Consider the following 25,610-nt stretch of genomic DNA (forward strand, 5'->3'; position numbering starts at 1 on the left):
TTTTGGTTGCTGTTCAATTTTGGAGGGAAAGAAGTGTTGTACACTGTACATTGATTAAACTGGCATTGGCTTTTCCCTCCATGAAGTGTTATTATTTATTTAGACTAAGTTAGTAAGGTTCAGAACCTTCTAGTATTTTAGTTTGCTACAAGGGTAAAGGTTTAGATGAAGGTCTACTCATTGATTCAGCGGATTTAATATAAGATTTTAAAAAGAATTAACACGACATTGTATAGGAGGCTGAGGCTGTAGCTACCGAAGCAACAGCTGAAGTTGAGAGTCAGGAACCACCCGTCAAGAAAAGCAGAGTTGAGGAGGTATTTTTTTTATTTACATTTCTACTTTCAGAGATAATAAGAAACACAGGCAAAATAGTTGGATGTTATTCAAGGATGTCCAAGCTTTTTTTACACCCCTGTATTAACCCCTCCCCTTCCTTGGACGTTCTGTACGAAATTATAAACAAATAACAGGGGCCTATAATTTTATTTCTCCATATGATTCCTTCTGGATGTCTCATAAAATCGAAATAGCTGATTTTTACTCTCTATTTTACACTTTTACAGAACACAGCAAGTTTGAATGATCTGTACTTTATTTAAAATTTATATAATCATTTAACCAGGAAAACACAGAAGTCCCCGTAGAGGCTGCAGGCGAACCAGAACAAGAACAGGAAGAAGAGAAGGGGGAGAAGGAAAAGTAAGTCTAATATTAGAAATACAGTCATTGGCAAATTCTTATATTTTTTTTGGTTAGTATGACCCATCTCTCTCAACAGGGAGCGCATTCACTTGTTTTTGGGAATTTGATAGTTTTGAATATTGGCCCCTGGTTCCTACTGCTGATATGTCAGATGTGCAACATAAATAATAGGTAGAGTAAGGGGAATGTCTGAACCTCAAGCAGGAGCAACTTATTTACATACACAGTTAGGACTTCCAGACAAAGGTTTTGCAACTAACCTGATCTAAAGTAAGAAATAGATTATTCATCCCCCCCCCAGGCTCATTCTATTTCAATCTATAAGAATAAATGAGGGGGTGGGGGGTGTTATTAGTGCTCAACAAGATACTTTATGTGAAAGTGCCCAGCCATAATGTTATTGCCATTTCTTTTTTTAGAACCCCTGAGCCAGAGAAGTCTGAAGAGGAGTTGCAGAAGGAGAAGGAAGAAGCTGAATTAAAAGCAAAGCTTGCTAAGGAAATTTAACTTTTTAATTTGATATCAAATCAAGTGCTTAAACTTGTTTTACAACTGAGAAAAACAGTGGATTTCCTTTAAAAATTGTTTCTGTGGAATGTGGATGTTTTTTTAAGAACAATTTGCTGAATTTTATTTTACTTATTTATTTTTTGTACCTAGTAGTGGGGGGGGGGGGGTCATATAAACGAACATTTAAAAAAGATATTTGGGGTGTTTAGGGATTGTAGGTGTGCCTATTGTTCTCCCAGCTTGGTAAAGGGGGGAGGCGGATGTGCCACTTTTTGAAACCAAAAGTAAAACTTGCATGATCTCAGCCCATAAAAGAATTACAGCTCTAAAATTCTGCACAGCTGTTGCTTTTGTGGTGAACAATATGGAACTGTGAAGGAACGGCGGCGGAACAGCTGCTCCCGCCGAAAACCGCCGTTTCCCGCCGATTTTTTTTTTTGCCTTTTTTCGCCAAATTATACAGTTCTCAATCATCTGAGATAAACTTTTTTCTCATAAAAATTTTCCTTCTATTTTCACGTGACACTTGTAATATTTCAAACATGTCAATATTAAAAATAAGTGTAAAATCTTACAAGTATCAAGGGAAAATATAAGCGAAATTTTTATGAAAATAAAAGTTTATCTCAGATGATTGAAAATTGTCTATTATGGCGAGAAAAGGCAAAAAAAAATTCGGCGGTAAACGGCGGTTTTCGGCGGGGTTCCGCCGCCGTTTCTTCACAGTTCCATATTGTTCACCACAAAAGCAACTGCTGTGCAGAATATTAGAGCTGTAACTCTTTTATTGGCTGAGATCATGCACGTTTTACTTTTGGTTTTTAAAAGTGGCACATCCGCCTCCCCCCTTTGAACCTATTTTTTTAAAAAGTTAAAACTGAAAGGAGGAAGAGGAAAGAAAGGCCAAACTGGCTAAAGAGGAAGCTGAAAGAAAAGCTAAACTTGAAAAAGAAAAGAAACAGAAAGAGGAACTCGAGAAAGAATTGAACAAGTACTGGAAAGCTGTTAAGGTATTATATTAGTACTAGCGGCTGCGCTCCTATCATACAGGAGCTCTGCATTCGAAGAAGTAAGAAAAGTAGGAAAATAGCCTAAAACCAAACTTAGATATAAGAATTAAATAGCCTAAAACCATCAAGGGATCTATAAGAAGCTTTCATAAAACAGAGAACAATCGGTTCAGTAGTTATCGAAATCTTTAGCTTCAGACAAAAAAACTTACTACTGGAATACAACTTACAAGTGTAGCAATTATCTTTGACATATTTATCTAGTAAGTGAAAATTAAAATCGATAATGATCTTTAATGTATTGTAAAAGATCAACAGGGATAGGTCAATGATAGCTAAAACTTCCTACAATTATATGGTGGACATACAAACTTTGTCTTCAGACCTTTTTTTTATTTTTGTAGGAGAATTTATTTGATATATATCCGTTTTAGTGTTTATTCATTAATTACTCTGGTGCATTAGACTTTAAAAAGATTGCCAATTCTGAACTTATTTCTTTGTCCTATTACCTTAATTTAATAGATTATTATTTCTAGGACGGTTAGACACAATGTTATAAATGTAGCATCTATATAATCACTTCTTAGAATATAAATTATTCCGTTATATGCATGCATCATTGATTTACAAACAGTTTGCAACAAATTGCCATGTAATTTTCAGTTATACGTAAGTTTTTAAATTATAAATGTTTTTTCTTCTATTCTACCTCTGCTTTATCGAGCCTTGCTTTTATTGATGTTGTCAACCTTGTTTTTATTATTTTTTAGGATGACCCATCTGATTTCACTGGATGGACGTACTTGCTTCAGTTTGTTGATAGCAAAAATTTGCTGAAGGAGGGAAGAGAGGCGTACAGTGCTTTTCTGGCGAGGTGAGTTCACTTATTTTTAAGCTCATGCTGACGCAAAATTAATGTCTATTGGACTTAATAGGATATTTGCACAAAGTGCATTAAACGAGTTTAGGTACTTGGAGAATATGTGAATCATTGAAAATTAAATTTACAAGAAAGTTCTTTAGATACCTACACCTAATAATGTTTAATTTGTGATTGTTAAGGTTACCATTTATAATAAAGGATTCAAGCATAAATCTCAAAAATACCGTTTTAAAGGGGGGAGGCGGATGTGCCACTTTTTGAAACCAAAAGTAAAAGTCAACAAAGGAACTCAACTAAAAAAAAGAGTTACAGGTCTGAGATTTTGCATGGCAGTTGCTTTATAGGGGTACAATATGGAACTGAAGAAACGGCGGCGCAACCGCCGAAAACCGCCGTTTCCCGCCGAAATTTTTTTGCCTTTTCTCGGCGGTTTTCGGCGGTTGCGCCGCCGTTTCTTCACAGTTCCATATTGTACCCCTATAAAGCAAATGCCATGCAAAATGTCAGACCTGTAACTCTTTTTTTAGTTGAGTTTCTTTGACTTACAGTTTTGGTTTCAAAAAGTGGCACATCCGCCTCCCCCCTTAGCAATTTATAGGAAAGTAAATAAAGAACAATATGGCACCACTAGAACCATGTCTTTCTGTTTTGATTGACATTTATGTAACATCTTTTAAAGATGCATATACCAGAAAGAATATAAATATAAAGTCTTGATAAATTAAAATCTACATGGTAAAAATTCCATTCCTTCATTTATACTCTCTAATGCATTGAAATGGAAAAAAGTTCACAAATATAAGTTCAAAAAATTATTTTGTAACTATTCCATTGTCTAGATATCCGTACTGCTACGGTTACTGGAAGAAGTACTCTGACCTGGAGAAGAGAAATGGAACAGAAGAAAGTGTCCTGGCCGTGTTTAATAATGGTATCAAGGTGGGTGCTACATATTTTTTTCCTAAGGGGGCCTTTTTTGTCGCTTATTTTCTAAAAAATTGTGTAACCATTTTTAGTCAAATGTGCACATTAAGTCAAACTGTTCATAATATTGACCAAATGTTTACATATGAAATGCCCATATTTAGGAATAGTTTGACTTAATAGGCGCATTTGACAACTTTACGGAAAATAGCCAAAATAATAACCTCCTTAGTAGTCATATGTTCCGATTTTAAATGAATTAAATAGATATTACTTGCATATTTTTACTTATTCTTGACTAATTTCAAGTCAAAATTTCTTGAATTTTTTTTTCGAGAAATGTATTTTTATCTATATTGTTTATGTACTTTAATTGGCAACTTTTTTTATTTTTCTCCTTTATACCTACTTATCACCAAAGATGTTTCACCCCGAATCTAACCCCCCCGAAAAAAAATGTATTTTTTTGCAATTATAATTAATTTGCTGAATCACAGCTCTTAACTTTAACGTTGATAAGTACAAATCCATTATGATATCTGTGAAGTATATTTGGGTGAATATGTATATTAATATTTTTCTGTACATTTAGGCTATCCCCTTGTCCGTGGACCTGTGGCTACACTATCTCAATTATGTGAAATCCAAAAGCGCCGAGAAAGGGGCTGACTATGTCAGAGAACATTATGATAGGAATATTATGTTCATACAAGGCAGCATTTTTCATAAAATAGATTTATTACACTAGATTGTCAATCTGACACAATAATCTTCCAATTAAAATCCTTATGTAAGCTGTTTAAAATGAGTCAATAATTTTATTCCTAAGAAATTTATCTTTGTATAGTTAGCGAAACTGTGTAAACTTTCCTACCAATAATATGGCACTTATACACTATACAGTATTTATCATAAAACAGTGAAAATAAACTCGTTAATAACATAGTATAAGTATAAAAAAGTTCTAGTTAATTACTGCAATGTTTGTTGTATTTGATATTGTATGTTTATCAGCCAATCCATTCTCTTACTGTTGATTTTCGGTTTTTATTGATAAGTATTAAGTATTATTTTCCTAGACTTTGTGTATCTACTTTTTGTACCTTCTTTAGTTTTGAGAATTTCTTTATGGTCCATAGTTATTTACAGCTGTAGTCTGAACATATTTTTTTCATCAGAGCTGTTTTGTCCTGTGGAAAAGAATTCCGCTCAGACAAACTTTGGGACAGTTACATCAAATATGAGGTGAGCAATTTTTGTGTCTTGTCCTATGTTGATAAAAAAAGATGGTCAGTGCAGGAACTTTTTTGTCTCCAATAGATTTCATTAATAAAAAAATATTTCCTTAATATTGAATTTTTCTTATACTTATAAGCCTTATTTTCACCATAAATAGATTCAATCTGCCAAAGTAGTAGGATGTATATTTGTCTTTCTATACTCTATATGAAATTTTGCGTAACTTGGTATTTTTCATCAGATTTCCATTTTTGAATTTGATTCCTAGATGTTCTATGGTGTAAGTATTTCTAAAATCTACACACTTTAGGACAAAATCTAATTTATTTTAAAAAGGCATACGTATTCTTGAAGAAACTAATATTGTTGAATTAAAATTCTAACATAATTTCCTCCATTCAAAACAAAAGTTATATTATTATTTATTTCTAGATTGAAAACAAAAGTTTTGGACACGCCTACAAAGTATTTGAGAGCTGCCTAAAAACCCCTACTATGGTATGTATCATTCTTGTTTTATACTTAATTTTTCAATCTAATGTACATTGTACAACCTACATTGATAGATGAAAATGAAACAAAAAAATGTTTTGGAAAAGAGATTTATTTTTTTAACCCTCTAGATTTTTTCCTTTTTAGATTTTTAGACTTAAAGATCGCCTTCTGTGTTAAAAGGTAAAATATTCTCAAAATGGAAAAAAATCGTCTAAATCTTAAAAATATGAAAAGCAAGAGATTCAAAAAAATACCAAATACCTACTGTTTAAATTAGTAATGTTGACACATTAAAAACAATTTTTATTAGGTAATAAGATTGTAATTTTATTTAATTTTTTCATTTACCTATCTTAGGTTTTAAAGTTTTAGTTACAACATTGTTAAAAACAAATATTTTTATTTGTTTAGGGAATTGTGGAGAATTTTGATAAATTCCGGGAGTTTATCAAGGCCCACCACCCCAAAGAATTAATGGAATCCTCAGATTTTCTGACCTTCAGGTGAATACAATGGACGATTAAGTTGAGTACCCCTAAATAACGATGAATAAAAAAAATCATTATAAAATTATAACGAGAATATTTCGGATACCTTTATTTTGTTTACAACTATCACAAATCCACAATTTTTAAGCTAGATAATGGGACAATTTGTTAAGAAACTTTTGGGGTAAAAGCAGTATAATTATGCTAGGTAAAATCCTATATTCAACTTGATACTTGTTATCCTGTTCTGATATTTAGCTACAGATAAAAGTTGTGCAATATAAAGCATGTTGTCTATAAAATGATGATTTCATTTATTTTCTACTAAAGGCGAGAATCTGGACTGGACATAAAATACTACATACACTTCTAAATAGTATACTTTTATATTATCCCAAATATCTTAAACTCGAGCGAGCTCATTTCTCATCGAGTTAAAAAACATGGCAACCCTTCCCCTCCCCCCACTTAAACTCTTCCTGATATTATTTATATTCAGGAAGCAAATTCTTGAGACCCTGAAGGAGGGCCAAACAAATGAGGAGAAAGAGGAAGAGGATATGGTTCCTGCTACAGAGGAAAAGGTTAGAAAAGAAAACTTTTAAATCATGCAACGTATCGGATATTGTCGTATTTTCATAGTAGCTTTTGATAGGTTAGGTTAGGTAAATGTTAATGATTGCCCTGCAGGGTTAAGAAATGTGCCCCACAGGGTTAGAGCTTCTCCACAGGGGCTAGAAATCGGAAAAAAGTTACTGTGAAAATACGACAAAACCCGCTACTTCGTTTTCTTTACATTGTCCAACTTTTTATGCATTGCAGAGTCCCCTTTGTTGATTACTCTCTGGGAAATGGGGACTCTCCATGAAAATGATCATGTCTATAATTCCAACAAAATTGACCACATGATTTATAGACTTTATATAAGATCACTTCTTATAAAAAGGTTTGATTAATTCTCAAAGAAACGAGGTGGATTGGTTTTCTGCCTGAATTGAGCCATACTGGTGAGCCCTAAAAGGGCGAAACACTGTGTCCATGGATATTATGTAAATATTGGAAGGACCTCCAATGTAAAAGATTTTTCTTTATCATAAGTAACATACCGTATAAAAGATCAAGCTTTTATTAAGTTTATTATGTTTTTGGTAGACTGTTAATTTTACTTGCATATGATATTTGAATAACTGCATTTTTTGTTTGACCAATTTGCATTTTTTATTTGACCAACTTGCATTTTTGTATTTTTAGGAGGAGGCAGCTCCCGGAGCTGCTGATGACTTCGAGGGTTCTGAAAAGGAGATCACTGCCATGAAGGGATGACCAATATATGTTTAAAAGTTCTACATTATGATATTAAAACGGTTCAAACATGGAAATGATTTATGTTTACACTAGAATGTATGAAACCATTAGAACTCTCTAAAAAATTATCTTTTTAACTTGGGGAAAATTTAGAGATAAAATATTTTTTTTCTGCATGTTCTATATCTCTGTCCCTGGTAATATTATCAGGGTGGGAAAGGTGAGGTCAATAGAATTTAAGTTCGTCTACCCTAGATTTAGTTTCTATCGTACCATCTATCGAATTTAACATAATATAAGGTCCTTTGACAAACGCAGGAGTCCCAAACGTCAGAGTGGACAAAAGCAAGAGTGGATGCTTAACCTAACCTAACCTATTTTAAACCATATTTTAGGGTTTACAAATGCCTGACCCCTCTGGGGGGCTTATTTGTACATTCATATCTTTACCTAACCTAACAGTAACCTGTATAGAAATACTAAATCAAATTAATATTTTAACACTCACGCGTTTGTCCACTCCGACGTTTGGGACTCCTGTGTTTGTCCAAGATCATGTAAGGTCCTTAATATTGAATCAAATATTGGTCACTATTTAGGAGCATCTTATCTTTAGCATGAAGAAAATTTTTAAGGAAACTGAAAAAGTGTTCAATGCTCGCGTCAAGTAAGTAAAATCTTAGTTTAGTTAGGTTGGGCAGCTAATTTAAAAAAAAAAATCATGTTTCAGTTATTATTGGAAGTCCGTCAGTTTATCTTTGTTTTCAAGCAACAAAAACATTTAAATCATTTATCTTAATTTGAATTTTTACTTTGTAAGTTATGCTTTTTATACCTACGCAATTATTTCATTTATTTTTACTATTTCAACTTACAGAACATTTTGTCAACTTATTTAAAAAGCGAGATATACTTTTATTTTTTCTATGTACAAGTGATTACGCCCATAGAGGCCTCTTAAGAGAAAGACGGGGTATTTTTCTAAGACGATTTCTTTGGAATGGCGAAGTTGCCTTCCCACAAAATAATTATAAACCATCTATGGACCTGGCTATAAGATACTTCACTGTAAAGTAGAACTGTAAAATCTGTTTAGTGGTTTGCTAGATCCTTCGCTATAGCCAAACAGACAGAAAGATAGACTTTCTGTTACTTAAAAGTTTACTAGCGGCTACGCCCCTAGAGGCCTCTAGTGGCACTTTAAATGTTTTTTAATGTCTCTATGATACCTCTTAATGCTTTCAAATTCTACGATACCTCTTTATGTTTCGTTCAAGTCTCTCAAATATCAAATTTTAAAAATTTTTATAATTTCTCTTGGGAGGGTGGTGGCACGCTTCCCCAAAATAGTTATAAACCTTCCTGGGACCTCTGAGAAGCTACCCTGTTAAGGAGAGCCCGATCGATTCAGCGGTTAGCGAGATCCTTCGGTACACACAGACAAACAGACAGAAATCTTGTTACTTTATTATAAGGATATAATGTTCTTTTGTTAGGTTCGAGTCTAAGATCAAGCGTCCGTACTTTCACGTGAAACCTTTGGAGAGATCTGCACTTGTTACATGGAACGAATACATTGATTATATGAAGGTTAGTATTATGTGTTGAGTCTAGAACCTTAAAATATATTTAACATAAAAAATGATTTCTCGACAAGGGTGTAGGTATATTTTCAAACATAATTGAATTTCTTTCCCTAAGTTATACAGTAAAAATACAAATTATTTCCTTTTTTCAACTATTTTTCAATTAAATTTCCCGGGTGGGGAGGACAAGGAAAGTATAATTCCTGTTCATTAAAATATTGTTGTTTTGAAAAATGAGGAAAGCGATATGCTACTTTTTTTAACAGAGGGCTTACAAAGAATTTCAGCTCTGGGAGAACTTTTAAGAATACAGCGGCAGAACTAAACTTTCCTTCATTACTTATTTTATGTTAATTACCAAACATTATAAGTTTTTCCTTATCAGTACCTTTGCAAGGAATTAATATTTTTGCCCAATGGAATAAAGGATGGAGCGATTTTTTACGTTATTGACCTTATGTTCTGTTAAAAATCTTTTTTTTTCCAGAAAAGCATTCCCGAGGAAGCACCCAAGGGATTCAAGAAAGAAATTTCTGTGACAGAGGAAGATTTGGAGGTCATCTATGAGAGATGTCTTATCGGTAAGATTAATTGAAATGCGTGGATAGAGTAATGGAAGATAAATAATTCCATATCAAACAAAAAAGTCATTGCTTCTCATGAACTAACATATTTGTCCTCTAATGGAAATGCGATGTATCATAAAAAAAAGTCTTTGATTGCGAAAATATAAAGTTCTAAAAAAATGCTAGTTATGGAGACTTATAACATAATGTTAGCCTGTTGGTCGGTCGGTTTGTCTGTAACTAATCTATTTTAGCCTGTGCGCTGTATGAAGAGTTCTGGATGAGCTATATCAACTGGGTAGAAACCCTGGATGGGGATAACACTGAGAAAGTGAGAGATATCTACACTAAAGCATGCACCAGCCATCTACAAAATAAGGTAATATTTGTCTTCAATTACCTATCATTTTAGTCTTCGCTTTTTTCAAACTTAAGGTGGAAGATATAACAATGAACGATAAAGCTAATTCTGGTTAGGATACTTTATCAAGATTTAAGCTGCTGTAGGCCACTAAATATAAAATCTATTAAGCAGCTTCATTTAATCAATCACATTAAAAATACTAAGTTATTGATTTTTTCAAAATTTTTCCTCAAAAAATCCTGTATACAAAATAAATGAAGTAAAGCATATTTTGAAGTTATATTTTATTGACTCCTTTTATCGTATTTCTAAGCTTTTTCTTTTTAGATCAACATTCATTTGCGATGGGCCATGTTCGAGGAGATCAACAAAAACTTTGGCAAGGCCTCTGAGGTTCTGGAGGGACTGGAGCGCGCCCACCCCGAGCTGACCAGCGTCAAGCTGAGACGGGCCAACCTAGAGAGGCGCAGAGGGGATGATGCTAAAGCCACCACTCTCTTTGAGGCAATTGCTTTACATTGAAGAATCTTAATTATTAGCTAATTCCTAACTAGATGTTCCGGGCATTTGACAAAAGTTATATCAGCAGAAAATCATTTGCTGGTGTGCAAAAATCAATAAATAACTCTACTGAGGGGCTAGTAAGGTCAATATTACCTTTCAAAAGTTTTTATTGAAATTAACTAATCTTGTTGTATCACAATTTTAATACATTAGATGGATAAACAAACAGAGAACTAATAGAGTAGCTATGCTCCTATAAAATTAAATATAAATGTAAAGCAAAATAATTTTTGAAGGCTTGCGTCGAGTCGACACAAGAAGATGCCCTAAACGCTGATTGTGCAATAAAGGTGAATAGTTTTTATGCTTTTTGAAAAAAAAGGCCTTTAGGTTTTATATTTTCCATCAATCCAAAATATTTTTAATGCATGAATAAGAAAAAACTCAATTAACCGGTAATTATAAAAAAGCTTGTTTTGAAAGCATCAACTAGTATATGAGATCTCCAAAACAAATTAATTTATCCAAAAAATGTCTGTGTGTAAACCCTATTTTTAAACTTTCGACATATCTTGGTCGATTTTAATCAAAGTATCGGCTAAAAGAATTAGGAAATAATCATTTTGTATTAATTTAGTTTGCTCGGTATCTGAGAATCCACAAGCAAGATTATGAGAAGGCCAAGGAAGTTTTATCCAAAGCTATCGAGCTACATGCTGATAATATCAAACTGTATCTTCAAATGCTGGGTAAGTTCTTATTTAGGGGCGGAGATACTCTTCAAGTTTATAATTATAAAATTAGTTCATGCCCTTCATTTAATCCGTAAAAGAGTTTCTTTCTTATTTAAAAATTATCTAACTAACGATACCAGAATAAGTGCATAACTCCAAATTACTAATATATTACAGTCTTTTTTTTTAAATTTCAAAATTGTAAGATTTCATGAAAAATAATAGTTTGTATATTTAGATTTGATGATCCATAAATCTCCGGTAGATTGCAAAGAAATCAGCGAATTTCTAGACAAAGCTCAACAAGCCGATTTCAAGGCAATTATGCATCAGTAATTTATTTAAAAGTTGCGAGGCATTTCTATTGAGTGAAACTGATTTTTTTGGATTTAAGATTATTTCAAACTTTTTCAAAGATTTTCATATTTAACTTCACTTATATTTCATCTTAAATTGCAGGGGTTGAGGAGACTTGGGACTTTAAATTAAACTCATACCCAAAGATTTATGTCAGAATTTTATATTCGTTGGCTCAAAAACTCTTGGTACATTGATAGAATTCTGATTAGTTGTTACAAACTATAAGTGTGCAAACTTTTCAACCAACAATTATTTTAATCTACATAAAAGGTTATTTTGTTTATCATCAGTGGAGATGTATATTATATATAAATTAATGTCCAATTTCCAGTAAGATCCCTAATTTAAATATTTATTTGTTACTAATGCATTAATCCAAAAAAAAGGCATCCCAAAAACTTTTGCTGTCTCAGAGAAAGGTCGAATTTTTGGAGGATTTCGGTACAGATGTTGAGGAGTTGAAGGTAACAGTTCTTATTTGCAATCTAAGTTTAGTTTAATGTGCTTTTTATATGCTGTAAGTTCTCTAACATCCTATTCAATAAACTTTGTATGTGTTTTATGACCCCTAAGAACTCGTTGACAACTTTAACAAGTCACTAGAGGTTGAAAAGTAAATAAAAAAATCACAGAATTTTAAAACTGGGTTGGTTCTTTTTGATAAGGAGAATAAATGCTTTTGATGTTGATAATTAGAATGCTAAAGAATAGAATGTCTAATTCTCTTATTTCATTGGCCCTAATTTCTATTTTATCCTAAGAAAGCGCAAGAAGAGCATGTAAAGCTGGCCAAGGAGCTGAAGAGCAAGATCCTGGAGGAGGAGGGCAGTGGTGGTGTGGACACCCTGAAGCAGACCAACAACTCAGCTGCGGGCCACACAACTCAACAGGGTACGAACAACCAAAACAACGAAATCAGACGTAATTTTTTGTGTTTTTTTTCTGCATGGAATAAAGGTTTAGGTGTTTTTTTTCCTTTAGTCAAATCATGTTTAAATATAAATTTGGAACATTAATGCATATTTGAAAGGAAGAAATATACCTAAATCATGGTAACAGACAGTGATATAGCATCAGAAGAAAATTTGTTTGCTATACATATAAACTACAGCATGCTAAAGTATAATAAAGAACAGTATATTTTTTAAAAAAGTTATATAAATTTAACTGATTTTTATATTTAGAGATATTAGGTAAAGGCAGAATAATTTTCTTTTTTGTGCTTTATCAAAATAGCAGACATAGAAGAAAATTGATAAATTTTGATGAAATTCAATCGCATAACAAATAACTTTTTTCGTTATATCTGCTAAAAATTTGGTGATTGTTGAAGGTGTGCATTTACTTCCGCATTTAATTAAACTGTGCATGGTTGTGTTTCATTTTTATAAAAGGATACAATAGCATATAAATATGAGGGGATGTTGTTTAATTACAGGAGGAAATTTTGTTAGTTTATCCTGTTGCATTGAAGTGCGGTTCTGGTGAATTTTAGACTATAAAGATATTGCGGAAATGAATGCACATCATGGTTGTAATGCATGTTGTAATATTACCAATACAATTTATACTAGTTTTTGTTTATGCTTGAAATATTGACTTATATCATATATAGTACCTATTACTGTTCATGGTAAGAAAACCAAGTAGCGAGTTTCATCGTATTTTCTCCGTAGCTGTTTTCCTAGCTCCTGTGTGGGGGGGGGGGCTCTAACCCTGCGGGGCTTATTTCCTAACCCTGAGAGGCAATCCTTAACATTTACCTACTAAACCTAAAATAACCTATTAAAAGCTACTGTAAATACGACGAAACCCGCTACTTCGTACTATTTCCTTTATTCACTTTTTTCTGTATGTAGTTCCTTGAAGGGTATTGATTTTGTTTATATATCTAGCATGGTGATTCATTATATGCTTTGCAGAAAGTGTTTAGGAAATTTAGATATATTTTTCAATAAAATAAATATTAGGAACTCATTAAATTAACAGTATTTAGAAAGTTATTTTTAAAAATCTTTGAAATTACACTTGATTATTATAATATTTAGATAGATAATGCATTTAATATTTTTCTTTTTTTTAAAGAGCCCCCCAGAAGCAATGCCTACCCACCAGTTGCCAACACACCAAGCTACAATGCCCATCAGAACATGGTTAGTAGTATTTTAAATCAAATGTATTTTTGTTTGTAAATTTATGTCTGTTTGTCTATCTGTCTCATTTTATAAAAATTGTCATATTTTGCCTTTTTAATTTCATTTTTGTGTCAAAAACAATTGAATTCTTTTTATTTTATGGAGTTTTTCAATTTATGACCTAAAATAGAATGTATTGGTCTGTTTGTCCTTTTAAAATTTCGCATATCTTATTTTTTTATTTTTCTGAGCATTTCAGGGCGGGAAGAGAACATTGAGCTGTTGTTAAACACACAAGTCCCTATTTTTTATAATAACGTTATCTTATTCGTTGGATCAACAACTTTGTGGACGTTCATTTAATTTTTGTTGGTTGGTTCATAAAGTTGAGTGTCCAAACTTTTCAAACACTAATTTTAATCTTCAGAAAGGGTGAATTTGTGTATTACCATTGGGGATGTTCATCAAATTATCGGCCTTTGTCCTATCACTTTAGAATCCTGATGTAATCAGTTGGGATATCATGTCTTTCTTTAGGTATCATTATCCTAAAATGTTATTTGTCTGAAGCTAAAGATCTTGGAAAATACTGGTTTGAATTGTTTGTGATTTTAATGGAAGCTTTCTATATAACATAGGGTGGTTTTAAGCTCTTTTTGACCTCCCTTAGAGGCTAGGGGCGAAGCAACTATTTTGTTATAATCACTTTATCTCACATTTTAAAGAAGTTTTTAACCTTGTTTGAACTGTAGGCGTACCAGAACAATGCTGGCAGGTATGGAACCTACCCCCAAGGAAACTATCCCATGCAGTATGGTCAGGGCTACACGGGGTACTAATTACAAGTAAGTTTTTGAACATTCTGTTAAATTCTTGCGAATTATTATCTAGAATATCCATGTTCAATTCTATTATCCTGTTAACTAAAGTAACTTTCTATTGATGTGTGTAAACCTTCGGCCCCATAAACAAAGCCAGAATTAAATATTTTAATTATTTAAAAATATTAATGTTTTTCAAAATGCCAAGAAGGTTCTATATAGCGTTGATTACCTCTGTCTGTAACTATTTACCTTTTTGAAGTAATGATTTCTTCATGAATTCAATATATCTGGAATTTTTAATAGAATTTTCATATGTTTGAAATAGGCTTCAATTTATGCCTTTTATTTCAAGCATTATACAACGACCGTTAGCAGTCTTGTTTCATCAAAATACTGTTTGGTAAGGTTGATATTTCGGGTATAGTCCCTTATATCTTCATATTTTCACAGTAGCTTTTCTCCTATTTCTAGCCCCTGTGGGGGGCTCTAACCCTGCGTGGCAATCACCTAAAATAACCTATTAAAAGCCATTTTTGAAAATAGGACACACGCCTCATAAGGGGCGTTGCCACGAAAGGGACTATTCCTGATATTTCTATGTTAATAAGAAATAAATTGTTTTTAGGTTGATGTTTTCAAGTATGAGTGATCGAGTTTCTCAATGTTTCTTCAAACAATCCTTCACACACAAGTTTTGATGTTTTTCTTCAACATAATTTGACAGTTTTAATCACAAATCATTATCAATAATAAATTGAATTGCATAGAATATCAAGTTTTTTTTTACTGACACGGATTTATTTGATGTAAAGTTTTCAATTATTATTTCTTTTTTTATGATTCTAACTCAATATGAAACTGTTTCTCAAAAAATCTTTCAAAAATCTAAGCACTGGAGTGTCATAAAGTTTGAAAATTGTGTGCTACTTTTTTCTGGCATTTTTTTGTATTTGTACCTACTACTTCTATTTTCAGATTTAGACAAACAAACAAAAAAAATGAATGCCCCGCCAACTTTTGAGTCCTTCCTCCTTTTTGATGGAGAGAAGAAGATCACCAAAGAGCAAGACACTAAGGTACCCTTGACCTTTAAGATCTCCTTAATCGCTTTGTTGTTTGGTTCTGTCTTTTAAAAAGGACCTATATTCGTTTTTATGTCGCTTGAAACATTGTAGTATTTTGTATATCTTAGCTGTCTTTGTTTTAAAATGGAATAGAATTTTAAAATGATTTAATTACTCAGGAATAAGGTATAGCCAATAAGCGAAAAAAATCTAAACTAATATTTAGAGGACAGCCAAAAAGGTCGTCAACTCTACTATGTTTTGCCTCATTTGCCTTATTTCATTGTTGGTATAAGCTGGTGAATACCTTCCCCTCCCAATTCTAACACACTTCCAACTATACAATATTGAGTATTGTCATTGACAGTGAGCTCAGTGAGACAAATGTTATCCAATCAAAGGGTTGGTGGTCTGTCATGCTACATATGAAATAGCATCACAATTTTTCAGTCATCTCACTAGAATGAACTGGTTCCTCTTTTAGTTTACCTTTTTAGATTACTTACCTATTAATATCTAGGTACCTAATGCTGCTGTTTTCACAATTAACAAGGAAGACCATACTCTAGGTAAGCTGTTCTTTTTACACCTTTTTAGCTTTTAACTTTTCCACCATTTATTAAAAAACTAATGCTTTTTTGTCATTTGTATGGTATTAAGGACCTTTAAAATACTACAAAAGGTTATTTTTGACTCTCACATAAGTTACCAACAACTGAATTTTACAAATTTCATACCTACCTTATATTAAAGTTTTTCATTTTAATATTGTATTACTTCTTTGTAGGAAACATGATAAGACAGCAGCTCTTGAAAGATCCCAATGTCCTTTTTGCTGGGTACAAGAACCCTCATCCTCTGGAACACAAAGTTGTTTTAAGAATCCAGGTAAACCTATAAATATAAGGCCTAATTCATAGTTTAAAATGAATGAATTTACCATTTGAATCTTGTATCTTTTTAAATAAAAAGCAGTTTTTGATTGAATGATTAAGTAAGTGTTATAAATGTAATCGTTAGAACCGAGATTTAAAACGATTATTTAATAATTCCTTTTCTATATTCGCTCGTAAGGAACAGACATACATAATCAGTGTTTCGGAGCCGGAGCCGGGAGCAGCAACTTTTTTGGTGGTTCCGGAGCCGGATCCGGAGCCGTATTTTTTTGTTAAAAACGGCTCCGGCTCCGGATTAGCTAAAAATGATTTTTTAAAGTAATATTATAATTTGGCAACGGTCTATTTCCATATAATAAACTGAAAAACTATTGTTACTTAACAAATAGACACACATCCTTCTACTTTTATATAGCTTTAATCAAATAAAAGCAAAATATTTTATATTATTTATTTTATTTTATCAAATTCAATAATGAAAAAAAATTTATATATTAATTTTAAGGTAGGAGCCGGAGCCGTATTTCAAAATACGGCTCCGCGGAGCCGGAGCCGCATCAAAATTATACGGCTCCGACACCCTGGACATAACATTACTGGAGTTGCATTGACTGCCTGTCCCCTGTATTGGGTATAGATGGAAATACCAAGGGGAAAATATTTTGCAGAAGAGAAAATGTGGTTAAAAATCAAGTACTCTGTTAATAGCTGATAACCCTCCCCCCTTGATTAAAAAATATAATGAAAATAAAGTAGTTGATTGTAGTTTATCAAAGGGGTGATAATACCCCACCCAAAAAAAAATTGTGGTGACGTTTGTTCCCAAAAGTTAAAGGGGAATTTTTGGGGGGGACATCCTCTCGTCCCTCATTACTGAGGTAATTTTTTTCCATCTAGACAACCTCTGACTACACCCCGCAGGACGCCCTCATGAATGCCATCACCGATCTCATCTCAGAACTCTCGTTGTTCGAAGAAAGATTCAAGGAAAGTTTTCAATCAAGTTTAAGGGGGGGGGAAGTTTTGCCACTTTCGCGTAATCCGTGATTATTAGGCTAGGTATTGATGTGAGACTATAGGTTATTTGGGATAAAAGTTTACTTTTGGGTAGTATTTCACGTATATTTGATCATTTTTTGGATAGGTCTCCAGGTTCAGGTGCTGCAGGCTGGAAGGTGGTTTCTGGACAGGTAAAAAAATTTAAAATTTTTGTTTGAAGAGTTAGAGATCAAATTATTAGACAAAATATGCATCTTTATGGATGTTATTGACATATCAGAAGAAAAAATTGAAATCGGCCTCCAGGTTCAGGTGCTGCAGGCCTCCAGGTCCACTCTGAACAGGTAAAAAATCAAGTTTTTTATTTGAAGAGTTAGAGGTTAACTTACAAAACAGAATATGCATATTTTTTAATATTATTGACATACTTGAAGAAAAAATTAAAATCGGCCTTCAGGTTCAGGTGCTGCAGGCCTCCAGGTCCACTCTGGACAGGTAAAAAAATCATTTTTTTTATCTGAAGAGTTAGAGGTCAACTTATAAAACAGAATATGTATATTTTTTTTATAATATTGACATTTTTAAAGAAAAAATTAAAATCGTCCTCCAGGTTCAGGTGCTGCAGGCCTCCAGGTTCCGGTGCTGCAGGCCTCCAGGTCCACTCTGGACAAGTAAAAAACCAAGTTTTTTATTTGAAGAGTTAGAGGTTAACTTTTAAAACAGAATATGTATATTTTTTGATATTATTGACATATTTGAAGAAAAAATTAAAATCGGCCTCCAGGTTCAGGTGCTGCAGGCCTCCAGGTCCACTCTGGACAGGTAAAAAAACAAGTTTTTTATTTGAAGAGTTAAAGGTCAACTTATAAAACAGAATATGCATCTTTTTTGATATTATTGACATATTTCAAGAAAAAATTAAAATCTCCAGGTTCAGGTGCTGCAGGCCTCCAGGTCCACTATGGACAGGTAAAAAATCTAATTTTTTATTTGAAGAGTTAGAGGTCAACTTATAAAACAGAATATGCATCTTTTTTGATGTTATTGAAATATTTGAAGAAAAAATTTAAATCGGCCACCAGGTTCAGGTGCTGCAGGCCTCTAGATCCACTCTGGAAAGGTAAAAAATCAATTTTTTGTTTGAAGAGTTAGAGGTCAACTTATAAAACAGAATATGCATCTTTTTTGATATTATTGACATTTTTGAAGTAAACATAAAAGCAGTCTCCAGGTTCAGGTGCTGCAGGCCTCCAGGTCCACTCTGGACATGTAAAAAATCAAATTTTTTATTTGAAGAGTTAGAGGACAACTTACAAAACAGAAAATTCAACTTTTTTGATGTTATTGACATATTTGAAGAAAAAATTAAAATCGGCCTCCAGATTCAGGTGCTGCAGGCCTCTAGGTCCACTCTGGAAAGGTAAAAAATCTAAAAATTTTATTTGAAGAGTTAGAGGTCAACTTATAAAACAGAATATGCATCTTTTTTGATATTATTGACATTTTTGAAGTAAACATAAAATCAGTCTCCAGGTTCAGGTGCTGCAGGCTTCCAGGTCCACTCTGGACATGTAAAAAATCAAATTTTTTATTTGAAGAGTTAGAGGACAACTTACAAAACAGAAAATTTAACTTTTTTGATGTTATTGACATATTTGAAGAAAAAATTAAAATCGGCCTCCAGGTTCAGGTGCTGCAGGCCTCTGGGTCCACTCTGGAAAGGTAAAAAATCTAAAAATTTTATTTGAAGAGTTAGAGGTCAACTTATAAAACAGAATATGCTTCTTTTTTATAATACTGACATTTTTGAAGAAAAAATTAAAATCTGACTCCATGTTCAGATCCTGCAGGCCTCAAAAATTACCTTTCTGGATATTTATCTGGCCAACGGCCAACAGCGGTCACTGGGATCCATCAAAAAGTTTCAATGAAATTAAAAACTACCAGGTTTAAATAAATATAGAATTTTAAAAAAGTAGGGGGGAAATCAAATAAATAGGAAATATACCTGAAAATAGCCTTTAAAGTTCACATGGAAGCCTGCAGCACCTGAACCTGAACGCTGATTTTAATTTTTTTCTTCAAATATAAAAACTAACCTCTAACTCTTTAAATAAGAAATTCCAATTTTTTACCTGTCCAGAGTGGACCTGAACCTGGAGGCCAATTTTAATCCTTTCTTTAAATATGTTAATAACATCCAAAAAAAATGTATATTCAGTTTTATAAGTTGACCTTTAACCCTTTAAATAAAAAGTTTGATTTTTTACCTGTCCAGAGTGGACCTAGAGGCCTGAAGCACCTGAATCTGGAAGCAGGTAATTGATTTTTTCTTCAGATTTGTCAAATAACATATTCTGTTTTAAAAGTTGACTTCTAACTCTTCAAATAAAAAATTAGATTTTTTACCTGTCCAGAGTGCACCTGGAGGCCTGCAGCACGTGAACCTGGAGGCCAATTTTAATTTTTTCTTCAAATATGTCAATAATATAACAAAATGCATATTCTGTTTTATAAGTTGACCTCTAACTCTTCAAATAATTTTTTTATTTTTTTACCTGTCCAGAGTTGACCTGGAGGCCTGCAGCACCGGAACCTGGAGGCCGATTTTAATTTTTTCTTCAAATATGTCAATAATATCAAAAAATATACATATTCTGTTTTATAAGTTGACCTCTAACTCTTCAAATAAAAAATTAGATTTTTTACCTGTCCATAGTGGACCTGGAGGCCTGCAGCACCTGAACCTGGAGGTCGATTTTAATTTTCTCTTTAAATATGTCAATAATATCAAAAAATATGCATATTCTGTTTTATAAGTTGACCTCTAACTCTTCAAAAAAAACTTGGTTTTTTACCTGTCCAGAGTGGACCTGGAGGCCTGCAGCACCTGAACCTGGAGGCCGATTTCAATTTTTTCTTCAAATATGTCAATAATATCAAAAAATATACATATTTTGTTTTATAAGTTAACCTCTAACTCTTCAAATAAAAAACTTGGTTTTTTACCTGTCCAGAGTGGACCTGGAGGCCTGCAGCACCTGAACCTGGAGGCCGATTTTAATTTTTCTTTAAGAATGTCAATATTATAAAAAAATATACATATTCTGTTTTATAAGTTGACCTCTAACTCTTCAAATAAAAAAATTATTTTTTTACCTGTCCAGAGTGGACCTGGAGGCCTGCAGCACCTGAACATGGAGGCTGATTTTAATGTTTTCTTCAAATATGTCAATAATATCAAAAAAGATGCATATTCTGTTTTATAAGTTGACCTCTAACTCCTCAAATAAAAAATTTGATTTTTTTACCTGTCCAGAGTTGACCTGGAGGCCTGCAGCACCTGAACCTGGAGGCCGATTTTAAGTTTTTCTTCAAATATGTCAATAATATTAAAAAATATGCATATTCTGTTTTATAAGTTAACCTCTAACTCTTCAAATAAAAAACTTGATTTTTTACCTGTCCAGAGTGGACCTGGAGGCCTGCAGCACCTGAACCTGGAGGCCGATTTCAATTTTTTCTTCTGATATGTCAATAACATCCATAAAGATGCATATTTTGTTTAATAATTTGATCTCTAACTCTTCAAACAAAAATTTTAAATTTTTTTTACCTGTCCAGAAACCACCTTCCAGCCTGCAGCACCTGAACCTGGAGACCTATCCAAAAAAGGATTAAATATACGTGAAGTACTACCCAAAAGTAAACTTTTATCCCAAATAACCTATAGTCTCACATCAATACCTAGCCTAATAATCACGGATTACGCGAAAGTGGCAAAACTTCCCCCCCCCTTAACTTTACAAGTCAATCATGGGATACTTTTTAAGAGGTGTTTAATACAGGGAGTAAGGGAGGGGACAATGGATCGAATATTCAATTTTTAGGAGTCTCAGACTTTGGGGACTGGCTTAAAGGGAATGTGCAAGAATTTAGCAGTTTCTGACTGAGTTTGGGGACTTGCGCATAGAATGCCGTTACTCGTTATGTATGTTTTGAATATTGCAGACGGGGAGAAGGGATAAGGGAAGTAGGGGGAAGGGAAATAAACACTCGTTGTGTTAGTTTGGAATGTAGCAGACGGGGAGAAAGGAGAAGGGAGGTGGGGGCAAGGGGCAAGGGAAATAAACAGAATAAAAAGGGGCAGTCATATTATTGCTAGCAGCTGGCCGGGTCCAATAATCTTTTAATATTAAAATCACACCAAAAAACCTCAATATATTTCATAAAAAACAAGTTGTGATTTCACTTTACATGACGCTATGGAAATCTATTATTCAATTAACAATCCCTTTATAATTTCCTACAAATTTATTTGATTAAACTGGATTTCATGCCCTTTCTTTGATAACTCTTATATTGAATTAATTGCCCATTGTCCCCTCCCTTACTCCCTGTGTTTAATAACTTTATAGAATAAATATAAGTAGACCATTGACATCACCACCAAGGACGTAGAAAGGGGGATGGGTTAAGGGGTTTTTACTTCTGAAATAAAAATTCCTTGATCACCACTTGCCAATATTTATTATGTAATGGTAAGGTATATAATAATAAGATAGCTCCAATAAAGAAATGCGGTTCTTGTGATCTGTGATGTCAAAATATCCATGTAATATTTGGACAACTAAAACAATCCCTCTTCTTGTGCTTTTTAATCATTCCTATACATGTGAACAGTTAACTCAATGAAGTTATTGACATCCAAGGGATGGGGGTGGGGGGTGTGAAAGAGTATGTACCTCAAACATTGAAATCCCTAAAAAAAATGTCCGGGGGGTGGGTATTCCTCTTGAAACCCTATAAATAAACCCCTCAGTTTACCATCACCTCTCTCAATAAAGGCTTTGACGTCCTTGAACTGATCTACCCCCCTTTGAATACTTGTAGAAAAACTTGCTAATTAGGAGTGTCTCAAGGAGCGACATGGAGATGATTAAAAAAGATAAATCCACAACCATAGTAATAGTAAAAAGGAATAATTTTTCATCTGAATAAAAACTGTTATGCCTCCAATTTTATCTCAAAAACAAACATTGATGAAACAATACATTATGCTTATGATAATCTTAGTTATTATCAACGAGACAAAATGAAGAAACTGTTAACTAAGAAAAGTCCAAAAAAGTTAGAGGCAAAATAGTTTTTCTTCTGATAAAATAATTATATTCCTCCTTAATTTATACCTAATTTCTATGTCATTGCTTATGTTAATGAAAAAAATTATGCTTTTTAAAGAAATGTGATTTTTGGAGGGTTATAAAGTAACTCAAAAAAAGGGATCTTTTGAAAAAAAATCTATGAACTTAAAATGTACCTCAAAACTCAATAAATAAATGAACTTTTTCTTCATTTTAAATTATGATAATATTTGTTTATTTTCATTATTTTTCAGATTATATATAAAATGTAGATCTGCAAATCGAAAACTCAAAATCTCCGAAATAAGTACCTAAATCATAAAAAAATTGTATCTGATTTAATATAAAAACTTGTATTTTCTGTTGTAAAAATGCCGCTGAAAGATGATGTTAAAGAAAAAATTCGACAGGCAATTCCATCAATAATAGTATTTCAGTTTAGTAGCTACTCTATAGTTAACTTATTTTGAAAGTCCGTAACGTTATTAGTTATTTTTTGTTCTTTAAGATTTAAAGAATTTAAGCAGCGGGGCTACTCTGTAATTCTCTTGATTTTTCGGCTGCTATTGCAGCTAGAAAGCTGGAATTTTCAAGACTACAATGACATAAGCGCATTTAGTGTTTTTTTTTGTTTTGTCCGCCTGTCTGTCGTTCATGCATCAAAAGACATGTACCCTTTATTACCCGTAGGTTTCGTGATTTTCTTTGTTATGACAAGAAATGGACATCTGCTCTAACACTCACTTTTTCCTTTTGTCCATTCCATTATTTTTGTTTTGCTTCTTATGAATTTTTTCATCCTTGTTTATTAATCTTCGATTTATTAAAAATCTACGAGTAATAAAAATTGAGACAATAATTTTAAAATTATGTTTTTTTTTCTTGATTGAAATCAAGAAAAAAAAATTTCTTATCAAAAACATAATTTTCTGTGAACTGAACTTACTAATGCTATATTGCAACGATTTCATTGCAAAATGAAATCCATTAAAATAACTTGTGTCTGTTATGTTTTTTTTTATTATTGTATATCAAAATTTAATTGATTAAGGTTAGTGTGAAATAAATATATCATACGATAAGTAGGGGTTTGATTTTTAAAACGCAAAGCGTTTTCTATAAATCTTAGGTTTACTGTTTGTAAGTATGTAAATATGTAATTCCTTGTTTAAATTAAATATTTATGTTCTTTTTTACGGATCTTTACTCTACTACATACCATGTTTTGGATAGCCCCGCAAGGAATAGACATAGGAAAAATTGAATGGATATCAGTGCTTAACAGGTACTTTGAGTGAAAGCACCAAAAAGTATTTCTATCCTGACGTTGGGCTAGAATCCAGAGTTTGACAGTACTTGATTGATTGATTGATTGATTAGCTATAGTTTCTTAGTGTTTACACCTAGTCGTACTTTTGTATGTATATTATTATTCACTATGGCCAGCTTAAGATCCACGTTTAAGCACATTATGACTTGAATGGACCCGCTGTCCTTCGAGGGCTCCTCATTGTTACCTCACCCTAACCGAGTATGGCAGGTGTCCCAAATTACGTCGCAGTAAATGAATGAATATTATTATTATTGGTGGATTTTTGAAGGTGAACAATCGAATACAAGACCACCACATGGTAAAGAGAATCAATGATCATCATATGGTTAAAAAAGTTAAAAAATTCAGGGAGGATAAAAAATAATACCTAGATTTTAAGGCGTTGATTTCTTTATTATGACCAATTATGAACAATTTTATATCGTTACTTAGAAGTTATAGGCAAAGTTGTTGTCTTCAGATGACAAATGTTGATTTTGATCAGCGAGGGAGGTGACATTGGACTGTAAATCATTATAGTTGAAAAGTACCCAAATTTTTATAAACACGCTTTATTCGCTGGCTTAAAACTTTGAGTACTTTTTTTTTATCCCTTTATGGTTCATTATTTCAAATAATCTTACATTATTAAAACGTGACTTCAAGAAAAATCCACGAATAAGTTTGTTTAAAAATCTACCTAGGCATTAATTTATCCTTTGATTCAGAGTCAAACACGTTATAAGTAAACTTAGAACAAACGAGGAAATTATAGAATCTTTATTTGTTTTACTTATTTATTATTACCTGCCGCTTCGTCCCTACCTTATAGGGTTTGTTTCATGATGGGTACGAGTTGTAAAAATAGCTTAAAACCATCTAAGGACCTTATGGTTCCTTAAAAAGTACAGCTAAATTTCATAGAACATTAGCTACAGACCAACTACTTTAGCCATGTAATTTACATACATACTAGCGGCTACACTCCTAGAGGCCTCGTTGGGCACTCGAGGTGGTGGGGGGGGGGGGGGGGGTTTACAGCGGTCTAAGGCCGGACATTTCGCCAAAAATCAACTTTGGAGTTTCTCTAAATAAATAAATTATTTTGAAAATATATATCCTATCTCATATAAAACCGAAGAGTTTTTGTCTTTTTAACTATTGGTTGATGAATTATGAACTTTGAAACATGAAGGTTAAGGAATATTTTCACGTCATGAATTTTACTTTTTTAATTTTCACCATCTCTGGAAAAAATATGTTTTTTCAGTGTTACATTGATACAATGAAGTTTTTTCACCTATTTATATTTATAATACTACATGATCTATTAGGAAACTGGGGTTTAAAATTTTTTTTTACTTTTTTCATCCATTTTAATGTTGTTTTTGAAAAATTTTCATGTTATTTCTTAAATATTTTTGCTAAAAATTTTGGCAATAATTTTCAGTTTTTTAAGTTTTTCACCAAAAACCGGGCCCCGCAACCTACCAAACCATATATTATTCTTAATATACAGGTATAATGCCATAGTTTGATGTTTAGTTTAGGTTGTTGCAG

General features: G+C 32.7%; 3 protein-coding genes across 3 annotated transcripts in view; all 3 read left to right on the forward strand.

Annotated features, from left to right (window-relative positions):
- Nucleotides 1-165: 165 nt before the first annotated feature.
- Nucleotides 166-15,376, forward strand: LOC145335287 (pre-mRNA-processing factor 39-like). Its single transcript, XM_080181025.1, has 26 exons — nucleotides 166-171; nucleotides 237-317; nucleotides 626-702; nucleotides 1,125-1,200; nucleotides 2,097-2,225; nucleotides 2,999-3,102; nucleotides 3,951-4,050; nucleotides 4,628-4,726; nucleotides 5,212-5,280; nucleotides 5,707-5,772; nucleotides 6,181-6,272; nucleotides 6,757-6,841; nucleotides 7,509-7,572; nucleotides 8,160-8,229; nucleotides 9,059-9,152; nucleotides 9,636-9,729; nucleotides 9,969-10,093; nucleotides 10,406-10,582; nucleotides 10,879-10,932; nucleotides 11,220-11,331; nucleotides 11,555-11,634; nucleotides 12,063-12,140; nucleotides 12,438-12,567; nucleotides 13,762-13,829; nucleotides 14,564-14,656; nucleotides 15,261-15,376. Exons 1-25 carry the CDS (start codon nucleotides 166-168, stop codon nucleotides 14,648-14,650), a joined length of 2,217 nt encoding a protein of 738 aa, XP_080037151.1. The 3' UTR covers nucleotides 14,651-14,656; nucleotides 15,261-15,376.
- Nucleotides 15,377-15,471: 95 nt separating this feature from the next.
- Polr2J (DNA-directed RNA polymerase II subunit RPB11) lies at nucleotides 15,472-22,993 on the forward strand. Its single transcript, XM_080145318.1, has 5 exons — nucleotides 15,472-15,711; nucleotides 16,220-16,268; nucleotides 16,487-16,587; nucleotides 17,493-17,580; nucleotides 22,503-22,993. Exons 1-5 carry the CDS (start codon nucleotides 15,472-15,474, stop codon nucleotides 22,535-22,537), a joined length of 513 nt encoding a protein of 170 aa, XP_080001444.1. The 3' UTR covers nucleotides 22,538-22,993.
- Nucleotides 22,994-22,995: 2 nt separating this feature from the next.
- The window catches only part of LOC145303710 (lysophosphatidylserine lipase ABHD12-like), a 29,477-nt gene continuing 26,862 nt past the window's right edge, over nucleotides 22,996-25,610 (forward strand). Inside the window, exons 1-3 of the mRNA XM_080145316.1 lie at nucleotides 22,996-23,148; nucleotides 24,340-24,413; nucleotides 24,773-24,813. Of these exons, the coding sequence (XP_080001442.1) occupies nucleotides 23,110-23,148; nucleotides 24,340-24,413; nucleotides 24,773-24,813 (154 nt within the window). The 5' untranslated portion in view covers nucleotides 22,996-23,109. The remainder of the gene's footprint in view (nucleotides 23,149-24,339; nucleotides 24,414-24,772; nucleotides 24,814-25,610) is intronic.

The sequence above is a fragment of the Acartia tonsa genome, chromosome 13, assembly GCF_053477335.1.
Source record: "Acartia tonsa isolate MP-2025a chromosome 13, ASM5347733v1, whole genome shotgun sequence".
Lineage (NCBI taxonomy): Eukaryota > Metazoa > Arthropoda > Copepoda > Calanoida > Acartiidae > Acartia > Acartia tonsa.